Genomic DNA, 13,422 nt, shown 5'->3' with positions numbered 1-13,422 from the left:
ATATACGTACCATTTTCATTATGCCGATCCTGAACCAAATGCTGATAGACAGAATCTGGAACTTCAGACTGACGGTAGTACCATTTGACGTTCATGAGTAGATGGTCCCTCTTACTCTGAAAAGGAAAATCTAACAGCATTAGGAACAGGTTTCAGGTGCCTGCAAGTACATATCATACCTATGACCAAAAGCCCAGTGCACAGCAGAAAACCAATGACCACCAACAGCACAACCCCTGTGTCCCCGGCCTCCACACCCCTCAGACAACAACCCTCAAGGTTGCTCATTTCAGGAAACAAGAGAGACAGATCTTGAAGCTTCTCAGTGTGACTAATTCACTCAGTATTACATTTTTCTTTAATGGTAATGCAGAGTACTACATGAGTACATACTTCTACCTTAATCCTTAACCATTCTGGTAAATAATAATCAGCACACTGTTGAGTCATATTAAAAGTAACAAGCTGGAAAGAACTTACCCAGAGACACCTGACAGTCTCTTCCCCTCCAGGGTTTGCCTGTCACAAACTGTCTCAAATTCTCCCTCCACTGTGGGCCACAGAACTGTATGGAAGTCACTGCCGCATGCCAAAATCACGAAGCACACCACGGGCAATAGGCGGTGATGAGAATGTACGTCCATACACTAGGACCTGCCTTATTTACCTCTGACTCCTGAGGAAAAACAGCTTATACATAACTACTGGTAAAAAATAAAGAGCCCCACGTTGACCATCGTCCTGTAAATGACTGTAGGAAAACTACCCGTGTATTTCTGAAAGTCAACTTTGTTTGCAGCTCCATCAAAAAGTAGGGAACCAGATACTGCCTCTTCTATTGGTAGCCTACAGCATACAGCCTGAAGCACACTGCTTGTGCACCAGGCTGTGGAGACAGCTCAGCCCAGAGAGCACTGAGGTTCCCTGGGATTCAGAAAGCAGCTTCAACCCAAGGGAAAGGCAGGACAGGCTCTCCTGGTAGCTTCTACCTTTTTTCACATGCTCACTGACCACAAGTGAAGAGACCAAAGCTCAAAAAAATGCCTCATGTTTGTAACGAAGACAACCTAATTCTGAAACATGTCAGGAATCTTTAATGAAGGAAGACACATCTTGGTTTACTAAAGGGACAAATATAGTCTGCACTAAAAGATGCACAAGGGCAGGGAAAGAGCTGTTCTCAGTCTTAACAGAACTCAGAATGTGGAGTGCTATCCCACAGTAAATATCCTAAACACCACAATTCTTCCTTTTCGTCAACTGTCAAACAGGCATGAGTACAAAAACAGGCCATCACTATCGGCTTACATTTAACAGACTCTGCCTACAAAGGATAGTGTGTAGGTCTTGGTTTTTATTCATTCACACTTTTACACTAAAAGGTTTAATGGCAAAAATTAGTTTGCACTGTTTATTCTACAGAAGAAAAACTAAGGACAAACTATGAAGATTCACCGAAAAAGAACTGAATGCAGAGTTTAAAGAAAGGAGCAGCACCTTCTTCGGAGACCATGAAAGCAATGTGTAACCTGGGGGAAGATGGGAAAGACCTCAGTGCACTCCTTCTAAGCAAAGGCAGAAACCAGAAAGAAATACCAGCACACAGCACAGAACACGCCATGCTGATACTGTAAAGAGCCAAATCCTGGCTGTAGTCTGGCCTTCAGTGGGTTTACAAGACAGGTGGAATCTTTTAACTCATCTCTGACCCCACATACAGGTGCTGAGGTACATACAATGCATCAGGCATGAAGAATACAGTTAAAGGCTTCAAAGAACAGAACATGTGACTGCACCACATGCAACTTGTTGGCCTAAGGCTTATTCTGCCAAGACCCCAGAAAAATACTTGTCCCTCCATTTCATCCCCAGGTGAGAGAATAAAGAGCAGGACCAAGGAGATGTTACTAGTTAGGAAAAACAGAACCCCAGGGCCTGTTGGGGTGCCCAGTATGAACTTACTGAAATAAAACACACCATATTATAAGCCTATTCTTTCTGCACCACTGCAGATAATTCTGTTGCCCTGCCACTGTTGGATGGAGCGCCCTCCTCAAATTGTGGCAGTTAAAAAAACGTCTCTTGCCGGGCGTTGGTGGCGCACGCCTTTAATCCCAGCACTCGGGAGGCAGAGCCAGGCGGATCTCTGTGAGTTCGAGGCCAGCCTGGGCTACCAAGTGAGCTCCAGGAAAGGCGCAAAGCTACACAGAGAAACCCTGTCTCGAAAAACAAAAAAAAAAAAAAAAAAAAACGTCTCTAAGCATTGCTAACTCACTCGCTCTCTCTCTCTCTCTCTCTCTCTCTCTCTCTAATGAAGTCAAAGTTGGTTGAAAACCATGGATCTAAAAGATGATTGTAGCAGGAATCTTAAATGGTCTTATTAATAGAAACAAACCTGGAGCCAGGTATTGGGGTGAATGCTGGAAGATCAGAGAAACAGAACAAGCCACAGCTACTTCACCTTGCCAGTTCCTCAGCTGGTCCTGTTTCCTCAGACTGGAAGCCTTTGAGTTCTCATCCAGAATGGGTCTCAGCTGAACTATTGCTCAAAAGCCTAAAAGCTTCTAGTTTCCGGTCTTCACGCCTTATATATCTTTTTGTTTTCTGCCATCACTCCCTGGGATTAAAGGCTCACTTTTTGGTAATAAAGGTGTGTGTCACTATGCCTGGGTGTTTCCAGTGTGGCCTTCAACTCAGAGATCCAGAGGGATTTCTACCTCTGGAATGCAAGGATTAATGGTGTGAATGCCACCATTTTCTAGCCTCTGTATCTAGTGGCTATTCTGTTTCTGACCCCAGATAAGTTTATTAGGGTGCACAATATTTTGGGGAACACAATACCAACACATGATGATGATGATGATGATGATGATGATGATGATGATGATTTTATAGAATCCAAAGCCAGAATGGTCACATGAAACCTGACCCGAGCACTACAGAAAACATAGGCAAGCCTGTCACCACGAACTCCCAGTGCCATCACTACCCACATCTGTGTGACTCTCATGACTTTGTAAGACTCTGAGTTTCTCTTTTGCCCTGTAAATGAGAATAATTTAAAGAACTAGTGAAAAGTGTAAAGACAGCATCAAATACCGGGTGAATCCTTAAAGAAAAGCCCCTTGTCTGTCAAGAGCCCTGTGGGGAACTGTGGAGCCATTCCTCCTCCAGAACAGCCTTGTAGAAGGGGGTGCTCATCTCCAGCAGATGCTCACAAGCTCATACAAATGAGTACTTCCCAGGGCCGCCCCAGCAACTGTACTCTAAGGCCTAAGCATGTATTCCTGCAAAATGTATATGATGCCTAAAATCCTGAACTGCAACAGAAAGACTTTTTGGGTTCAAGGACTGGCAATTTTAAGTTGTCTGGTTTTTTTGTTTGTTTTTTATTTTTTTGGAACCTAGCCAGAGATTCTAGAAACCATTAGTTAGATGTGCCATTTCTACATTACTAGTTACTAACTGACCCAAATGTGCCCATTGATTTCATACAACAAAACAAAACAAAAATCGACTTGGGCTTATTTGACCTCCAACTCTTAAAAAGCTGCTGGAGCTCCTGATGCAGTCCTGTCCAATGGCCAGGGGGTGGCAGTACTGCGTCAAAAAACACCAGCACTTAAAATCCTACTTCCACAGAAACAGCATAACAAAAGTAGAGTCGGATGAAACCAAGTTTCTAAATAGGCTAGTGATTTAATGGAAGACTAACAATCTATAAAGGAATGCAGACAGCTATTTCAGAGTACGAGGCTAAAACTGTACAGGAAGACCGCAGTTCTGTCTGTAACTACTAATTACCTTAGTATCCTGGGGCCCTCAAAACATGATGGGATGGGAAGGCCAACTGATTTCTGGGGTCTCTTTAAATGTTTATAACTAAATGTCTTCCCCAGAAGAGACCCAGCAGACCAAATGGAACTACGGTGCATTTGTTCACTGGCATTGGCTAGTGTTACAATCCCACAGGGTTACAAAATGCAATGTCTTCTCTAGAGGACACTGTCTGCTGCAGGGGGAGCACCTCTTAGGTCAAAGACCACACCATACTGGGGGTTGGTGAACATTAACCATAGGAAGGCCTCTTCTGATTGCTACTCCTCATAAGTCAAAGTCACAGAAAATTAAAACCAAAAAATAAATTCAGGAATCATGTGGTTCAGTCCAAACTACCGAGTCTGAATCCTGGCTTTACAATGTGCTAAACTCTGACTGTGTAAATGACCTCTGGCCTCAGCTTTCACATATTATCTTGCTCCTCCTTCACTAGGCTATGAAGACTGGGTCCGCTCTAGAAGCTGAATGGCTGGCCTCGGTAACCCTTGAATACTGTCACTCCTCTGCAGGGGAACAGGACCAGCCACAGGCTTGACTGTTCTCAGGCTCAGTGCTAAAGGCAGTGGCAGCAGCAGAAAGACAAGAGGTGTCGGAGGCTCATCACTGGAAGAACCCCAGAGCAGATCCAGTGTTTCCAATAGCATGCTCACTACTTACTGATGACACAACTGAACACTAACCTAAATCTCAGAGATGTAGGGCCTTCACTAAATACTGAACCAAGAGGAAGCTTCCAGAGTGATAGCACTCTGGGCAATATTCCTGAAGGAGAAAGAAACTTCCATTAGGAAGTTAAAGCTTTCCCGTTAGCTTAATTCACACAGAAACGCAGGCCAGGAGGTAGGATAATACAGAACTAGAGGATCCACCAAAGATGGGCACAGCTATTTGCTGGGTAGGGATAGGAGGGGGTCACAAGAGTTGCTGGATTTTGTGGGGGAAGTGGTGGTGGCAAGTCTGTAGGTTAACACTGGGATTCTTCTACATCAATAGCTTGACTCTCCCTGAACTGAAAAATACATGTAAATTTAAGGCATGAGCAACCACACAATGTGTGTGTAATACACACACACAAACAATAAGGTGTGAAGTGACTGAGATACTGATGATAACCTCTGGCTTCAACACATGCCTGCACAGTTGAGCATGTAACTCCCCCTATGGATGCACAGGTACTCGTATGTACACGCATGCACGCAAACACACACAGACACATACATGCACGAACGCATAAAATTGAAACCACCTCAACTGCTAATTATAGAGTCAAAACTTACTAAGGTTCTGTCTACCTAGTTTTACACTGCATATGAACAGTGACATTTTCAGGCAATTAGCTACTGTATTTGTAGTGGGGAGATCTATTTCTTGGCCTTTATTGTAAACTTATTTTGTTTGTGAAACAAGGTTTCATGTGACCCAGGCTGGTCATAAACTATGTAGACTGATCTTGAACTCCTTGAACTCCTGCTTCCACCTCTCACGTGCTAGGACTGCAGGTGCACGCCATAATGCTTGGCTGTGTTGTCACAATACTAAATGCACACACAGATGAGGTATATGTAAAGAGGGATTTGAAATGTGCTGTGAGACAGAGTAAACTAAAGAATACTCTTGTATAGGCCACCATATACACTATTCTTGACTGGTTAATGGCCAGGATTAATACTGGGTATATGAGTGGCTGGCTAAAGGACAGACAGCAATGTACGACTTCTGCGAGGGTCTGTACAAGAGCCTTTGGAGGCAGTGTGCAACTGCGGGCCGAGTAAGACAGACCCACCTTCACAGTGGCAGCGTCATCCTATCAGCTTAGGGCCTGGACACACTAAGAACAAAGCAAGGGCCAATTCACTTTGTGCTGGAGCTGCGTGTGGTGCTCTCAATTCCACAGTCTTAGCTTCTCTGATTCTAAGGTCCCACATCCACCGAGCCACACCTCCAGCTTTCCCAGGTCTCCAGTGTGCAGGTGGACCATGAGAAGATCTCAATACTTCCATAAAGGGGTGATGTGAGCTATTCCGATGAGCCCCTCCCCCCGACCCCATCCCCACCGCTTTTTATTTATTTCACTGGTTCTGTCTCTCTGGAGGACACTGCTAATCCACTAAACATTAGACTCAGGCTTTGAAAAAGCTCAATCTTTGGGCTCAATTTTGCATGTAAGATCATACATTTGGATCTCCAAAATATGATAGCCAAAATAAAAATTAATTAATTCTCACCTAAACACTATGTTTACTCCAGGAGCTAAGGTCACAGCAGATAAGCACAAATTTTCTATTTGGTCCAAAGCATGTCTGTCTCTCATACAAGGAGAGGAGATAGCTCTTCACAGACAGCTCAGTGAGAATCTGCCTCATGTCCATAAGTTTCTACCAAAGCTCTGACTTCTTTAAGAATTTCTTTTATCAAAACTTGTGGGAGCCTGTTCTCAGGTTCCTCGTGGCTTTACCCAGCAGGTCCGCATAGAGGATGAACAGGACCACGGGCCTGAGTGCAGGTGTTTGAGATGGTCTGCACTTGGCTGTGCTGGAGGAGGAGGTCTTTTGCTCCACCCCTTGGCATCTCTATAAAAAAAACCTGGGGCAGAGACAGTCAGGGCCCATTGGTATAGGTTCCAGGCCCTCTCAAGGCTATCCTTTATTTTCTATCTGTTTATCTCCACGAGATTCTCCACAATAAATCCTTCTATCTAATATTTCCTGCTGCTCGCACTCAAGAAAACTCTGGGGAGCTGTGGGGTTGGTGGGTAAACACCCCACAAAAACTCAAGCCCAAATAACCTAAAATTTGTCATTCTATTATGAGTGGTAGTGGTGACAGTTAACCATGCTAGCCATGTGGGGGGACAGACAGGGAAGTCACAGGGCTCCCTATATATCAGAGACAGGGTATTTAAAAAAAAAAAGATGGAAATCTCACGTGGTGATCTGAATGAGGATGGCCCCACAGGCTCATAGATTTGAATGTCTAGTTCCCAGTTGGTGGACTGTTTAGAAGGATTACCAAGTGTGGCCTTGTCAGAGGAGGGATGTCACTGGGGGCGGGGTGGAGGTTTCAGGAGCCCACACCAGGCCCTTTCTCTCTGCCTCCCTGTCCCAGATCAGACAGTGGCTATCTGAAGAGAGCCTCCTCTCAGCTCCTGCTCCAGCGCTGTGCCTGCTGCTATCATGGACTAACCTATTAAACTGTAAGCCGGCCCCCAATTAAATGTTTTCTTCTATAAATTAGTCATGATGTGTCTTCACAGCAACAGGACAGCGACTCAGACACCTGGACCACAGGGCATTGAAATACTAGAAGGTTTACAAGTTGAATTTGACATCTTTACGATCATAGTAGCATGCTATTTTAAAAACAAAAGCCGGGCAGTGGTGGCGCATGCCTTTAATCCCAGCACTTGGGAGGCAGAGACAGGTGGATCTCTGTGGGTTCGAGGCCAGCCTGGTCTACAAAGCGAGTTCCAGGAAAGGTGCAAAGCTACACAGAGAAACCTTGTCTCAAAAAACAAAAAACAAACCAAAAAAAAAACCCCACAAACAAACAAAAAAAGACCAATTTAGGTTAAAGACATCTCTCAGAGATTTTGCTGTCAAAATATTCTGAATAAGATTTTTTTTGGGGGAGGGGGGGGTTCTAGACAGGGTTTCTCTGTGTAGCTCTGCTGTTCTGGAACTCTCTGTGTAGACTGGGTTGGCCTCGAACTCACCTAGCTCTGCCTCCTGAGTGCTGGGATTAAAGGCATGAGCCACCACCGCCCAGCCCCTGAAGAAGATTTCTATTAGTCAACATGAGTTTTATGTCCTCAAAACTATTAGTCCCCGAAATCTTCCCCACCCCCTTTTTAGACAGGGTCTCTGGCTGGAGCTGACTATGTACACCAGGCTGGTCTCAAACTCACAGAGATCCACCTGCACCTGCCTCCTGAGTGCTGGAGTTAAAGATGACACCATGTGGAACCATGACCACACCTAACAGCAACTTTGAAATCTTCAAAAGGACTATGGTAAAGCCATTAAGCTGATTAACACCACGGAAAGATCTGCTTTGGACTACAAACTGCTTAGGACAATTTTGAGATGGCTAGCTGAGATGACCCAGCCTGACAGACTACTTGAACAAAGACTTGAAACAAGCCCTGAACTTTCCTTTTATGCAGAGACTGGACAAATGATACAGGACTTGACAATTAACCCCAAAATTTTCTTTTCAAGATTCCCTAAAGATATCTTCACCCCTAGAAAGCAAAAAGGAAAAGAGAATATAGATATGAGATAGGTCATTGAATCTACTCTGAGAGAAAAGATAAAGAAATAATAGGATAAATAGGTAGATCATTGAATCTACACTGAAGAAAAGGGGGAAGATATAAAAATGACAAAAGGTAGACTACTGAATCTATTATGAAAAGAAAAAAGAGTGAATATGGATATAAGATAAAAAGGGAGATTATGGAATCTACTTTTAAAAAGGAACTACTTGTTTTAAATAAGATAAGTAATGAAAATTTTTTGGTCTGAGTTTATCAGATGTTACTGGACTGGACATTGTTACTATATATAATGCAGTTTTTATCTGAATCTGTCAAATGTTAATGGATTAGACATCATTAATGTAATTTTTGGCTGTATATATTGTATATACTTATTGGATAGTTTTTCTTGTATTAGTTATAAGCTTTCTTTAATTTTAGACAAAAAGAGAGGAAATGTGGTGGTATTGTGTTCCCCAAAATATTGTGTACCTTAATAAACTTATCTGGGGTCAGAGAACAGAAAAGCCACTAGTTAGGCAGTGATAGCACACGCCTTTAATCCTGGCATTCCAGAGATAGAAATCCCTCTGGATTTCTGTGAGTTCAAGGCCACATTGGAAACAGCCAAGCATGGTGACACACCTTTAATCCCAGAAAGCCAGCCTTTAATCCCAGAGAGTGGTGGTAGAAAGCAGAAAGATATATAAGGCGTGAGGACCAGAAACTAGAAGCATTTGGCTGGTTAAGCATGTGGCTGGTTAAGCTTCAGGCTTTCCAGCAGCAGTTCAGCTGAGAGCCATTGGGATGAGGACACAGAAGCTTCCAGTCTGAGGAAACAAGACCAGCTGAGAAGTTGACCAGGTGAGGTTAGCTGTGGCTTGTTCTGTCTCTCTGATCTACCAGCATGGACCCCAATAACTCGCCTCGGGTTTGATTTTATTAATAAGAACTTTTAAGATTCCTGCTACAACCATGCCCAGCCCTTGAATAAATTATTAAAAATTAGTGAGTTAATTTTTAAAATTGTTGTATTTTTGACTATATGTGTGCCTCTGTGTATGGGTATGTGCACATGAGTGCAGAGGCCAACAGAGGCCAGGAGGCATCAGATGCCCCTGGAGCTGGAGTTACAGATGGTTGTGAGCCACTGGATGTGGGTGCTGGGAATTGAATTTAGGTTCTCTGGGAGAGCAATATGTGTGCTTAAATGCTAATCTATTTCCCAGTCCTTGTTCTGTTCAGAGACATGGTCTCACTGTGTATGTAACCTTGGCTGTCCTGGAACTCACTATGTATTGTAGACTAGGCTGACCTCAAATTCACAGGGATCCACTTGGCTCTGCCTCCTGAACACCACCACAGCCAGCAAGACTACGTTTTCAACAAACAAAATCAGAAAATGAGGAATACTTTCATTTTCACTTTCTTCTGGAGCTAGAATTCTCAGTCCCCTAGCCTCAGCTTTTCCGACTCTGACTGGCCTAAAACATATTCTTGTTTCTGCTTCTGTTTCTGACCTCAAAGGTCCTACAATATCCATCCTTTGTGAGATAATACATGTGATAGGACCCACATGAAAGGGCACGTGGGCTGGAGAGATGGCTCAGAGGTTAAGAGCACTGCTTGCTCTTCCAAAGGTCCTGAGTTCAATTCCCAACAACCACATGGTGGCTCACAACCATCTGTAATGAGCTCTGGTGCCCTCTTCTGGCCTGCAGGCATATATGCAGGCAGAATTATACATAATAGGTAGGTAGGTAGGTAGATAAAAGAAAAGGCACGTGAAGTCTTGGTATCAGTATGGAACTGATGTGACCCTGCACTACACTGAAGCCCAGCTGCTCTCCAGATGAAGTCAGCAAGCTGAACCAACGGCCCCTGCCAGCCTCTGGCCCAAACGGAGCACATCTGCTGGGAAGAAGCCCTGCAACACCGCTCAGCTGCAGGTGCTGAGCTCTGCTCCGCTTTCTGAATTACTCCAAGATGGCGGACCTGGTTAACATGGTAACATAGCTTTTCACAGAACAAATATTTGCACTTTAAGGGGTGCTTAAGACTTGCAGATTTGGAAGTCACTGTTTATTTAAGTATAGTTTGCCCATATAATTAAAGAAGTCTATTACAGCTAACAAATACTCCTAACTGACCATAAATAAATTCAAATAGTTGGGTTAAGAAAGGAGAAAGTCGCCGGGCGGTGGTGGCGCACGCCTTTAATCCCAGCACTCGGGAGGCAGAGCCAGGCGGATCTCTGTGAGTTCGAGGCCAGCCTGGGCTACCAAGTGAGATCCAGGAAAGGCGCAAAGCTACACAAGAGAAACCCTGTCTCGGAAAACCAAAAAAAAAAAAAAAAAAAAAAAAAAAAAAAAAAAAAAAAAAAAAAAGAAAGAAAGGAGAAAGTCGGTAGGAACATTGAAAAGTTACATTTCCTGTTTTATGTGAATTTGTTTTTTCTGTTTTAGGTGGCTTAATTATTTTTTCTTCTCCCTACTGACTCAAACCAAGTGCAGACCTCACCCTCTAACACCTGTGGATCTACTTCCTATACCATTTCCTTATACAGACATGCCCTGAAAGCTTAGCGCAGTCCACATGGCAGACAGCAAAGGACCGCTGGCTGCTGACAGGAGAAGTAGAAAGCAGGAAGATTTGGTTAATCCCTGGGCAATCCATCAGTATATTCAGTCAACTTTAAGCAGGGCTAGGAAAATGCTTTAAAAAGAAAAGAAAAAAAAAAAAACTGTAGGGGTGGGGGTTGGTGATAATGAAGGAAATTCCAAGAGCCACAAATCATTTTAAAATAGGGATTTTGTCAAAAAGAATCTCCACCTGCTCCAGCAGTAATGTTAATGTCTTACAATAACTTTTCCTTTGAAATAGTTGTCCTTATTTTTGAAAATGAAGTTTTAACTTTTAGGTTATTTTTCAATTATTGAGGTACAACTTACATACAATAAAATTAACTGATTTTTAATACTGAATAACTGAAAAATACACACAAATTCTGTTATCGCCCCATAATCAAGATAGGGAACACTTCCGTTACCACAAAAGGCAGCTCACAGAATCAACACTGTTGTGCTCAGTTGGCACACCAAATTACTATAAAAATAACAACAACCTAATCTCAAGTGTTTCTTCCACAATCTGATACACACACACACACACACACACACACACACACACACACACACCAGTTTACACAGACAAAACCACTCCATGTCAGCTGCAATACTTCTACCTGCAGCCAGGCACAACTACGGACAGAAACCCCAATGTAAAAATCAAACCAATCACCAGGTAAAGATGTAAAACAGTCTCTTGAAACTTCCAGAAGAGAAATAACTATGGTAACAGAGAAAACAACTGCAAAAACAGCGGCAAATTCATTTTAAGTTTTTCTTTCATTAGACGATACAACCAATATTTAATGAGCACCTGTTTGTACTATGAAAGGTCAGTGACAATGGTGGGGAGTGATGATATCCAGAGATCCAGCAAAGCTTGCATCCCATAAGAGCAGTAGGCCCACTCCTGGGCCCCATATTCAGAGAACCACTAAATGCTTGGATACCAAAGAAGAAAGTCAGGAGCAGTGAAAACTGCCATCGAGTGATCATATAAGGAAGCCCAGTTAGGCAACATCTGTTCACACTGCTGTTTAATCTCCTTGGGTAATACGTTTTTTAAATTAGTAGTCTTCTCAGAAGTTCCTGAGGATGGAAAGAAAGAGTAGGTTGAGACTTTGGCTACTTCATAAGTGGACAGAAAAATATCCTTTAGATGTCCTTAGAAATGGATAGACAAGTGAGTGACATGTAGGGTTGGGTGCAGCTCTGAGGTACGGCACTTGCCTGCCACGTGCAAGGCTAGTCTGGGCTCAATTCCAGCACCAATAGAGAAAAACTGATGTGCAATTGTAAGGATAAGTGGTAAAGATATCTCAACTGTTTAATAAATGCTATGAGATTGCTGAGAAGTCATGAGAAAAAGTCAAACTGTATTCATTATTCATATTCTATTCCAAAGTTATTCTAAATAATAAGTCAAAGACTGAAATGTAAAATGTAAGGGGCTGGATAGTCCAGCCCTTAAAAAGCACTTGCTGCTCTCCCAGAGACCTGAGTTTGTTTCCAGTACCCATTATCAGATGGCTTGCAGACCCCTACAATTCCAGCTCTGGGAATCTGAGGCCTCCTTCTGGCTTCCAGCGGTACCTACACAACCTTAGTTGTCTGTCTGTCTGTTTCTCCCCGCCCCGCCCCCCCCCACACACACACACATGTGTAAAATAAATCCTTTTAAAAGTACCATCATGAGCCGGGCGGTGGTGGCTCACGCCTTTAATCCCAGCACTCGGGAGGCAGAGCCAGGCGGATCTCTGTGAGTTCGAGGCCAGCCTGGGCTACCAAGTGAGTTCCAGGAAAGGCGCAAAGCTACACAGAGAAACCCTGTCTCGAAAAACCAAAAAAAAAAAAAAAAAAAAAAAAAAAAAAAGTACCATCATGAGAAAACTTAAGCCAAGTGAGATGATACTGTCCGGGCTGGCAGACATCCAAGATGATGAAGCTGCTAGATCATGTTACAGAGAAGCAGATTCCTTCCTTCTAACAAACACACACTGGCATAGCTGCCTCGTTCAGGAAACCCAGATATTTATCAAAACAACATTTATCAAAACAACAAGTATATTTACCTGTTTTCCCAGCAGTACCACTTACTGCAATTTATTCTGAAAGTATTTTTGAATATTTTATATGTATAAGTGGTTGCCTGAATGTGTATGTATACCATACGTGTGCAGTGCCCAGAGGCCGGAAGAAGACACCAGATTCCCGGAACTGGAGTTATAGATGATTATGCAGTCACCTGAAATGAGTGCTGGGAATTGATCCAGGTCCTCTGCAAAAGCAGCAAGTGCTCTTAACGGTTGACCCAGCTCTCCTCTCCCTCTAAAAAGATTCTTGCATATACACAAAATAACTATAAGGATCTAATATCCACAGCAATTCGGGGTTATCTCTGGCTACTATCCCTGATACATGAGACTGTCTCAAAACACAGAGGGTGAGGAAAGGAAGAGGATTCAATATTGATTAACAGATACTAATTAAACTATAACACATCTAAAAAGTAAAACATCATGCAGACATGTACGTTTAGAAATGGGGAATGAGCCAGGGGTGGTGGCTCATGTCATTAATCCTGGCTCCCAGAAGGCAGGGACAGGTGGATCTCTGAGTTCAAATTCAGCTTGGCCTACACAGTGAGTTCCAGGCTAGCCAGAGCTACATGAGACACTCTTTTAAAAAAAAAAAAAAAAA

At 43.2% G+C, this 13,422-nt stretch overlaps 1 protein-coding gene across 10 annotated transcripts in view; it reads right to left on the bottom strand.

Moving 5' to 3' along the window:
* Rere (arginine-glutamic acid dipeptide repeats) overlaps nucleotides 1-13,422 on the bottom strand; it is a 367,324-nt gene that overhangs the window by 158,348 nt on the left and 195,554 nt on the right. For all 10 annotated transcript variants that reach the window (XM_076565684.1, XM_042272445.2, XM_076565680.1 and 7 more), the window contains one exon: nucleotides 11-116. In XM_076565684.1, the coding sequence (XP_076421799.1) occupies nucleotides 11-116 (106 nt within the window). The remainder of the gene's footprint in view (nucleotides 1-10; nucleotides 117-13,422) is intronic.

This window comes from Peromyscus maniculatus, chromosome 2 (assembly GCF_049852395.1).
Source record: "Peromyscus maniculatus bairdii isolate BWxNUB_F1_BW_parent chromosome 2, HU_Pman_BW_mat_3.1, whole genome shotgun sequence".
NCBI classification, from domain to species: domain Eukaryota; kingdom Metazoa; phylum Chordata; class Mammalia; order Rodentia; family Cricetidae; genus Peromyscus; species Peromyscus maniculatus.
This window is presented reverse-complemented; position numbering and strand designations above follow the sequence as displayed.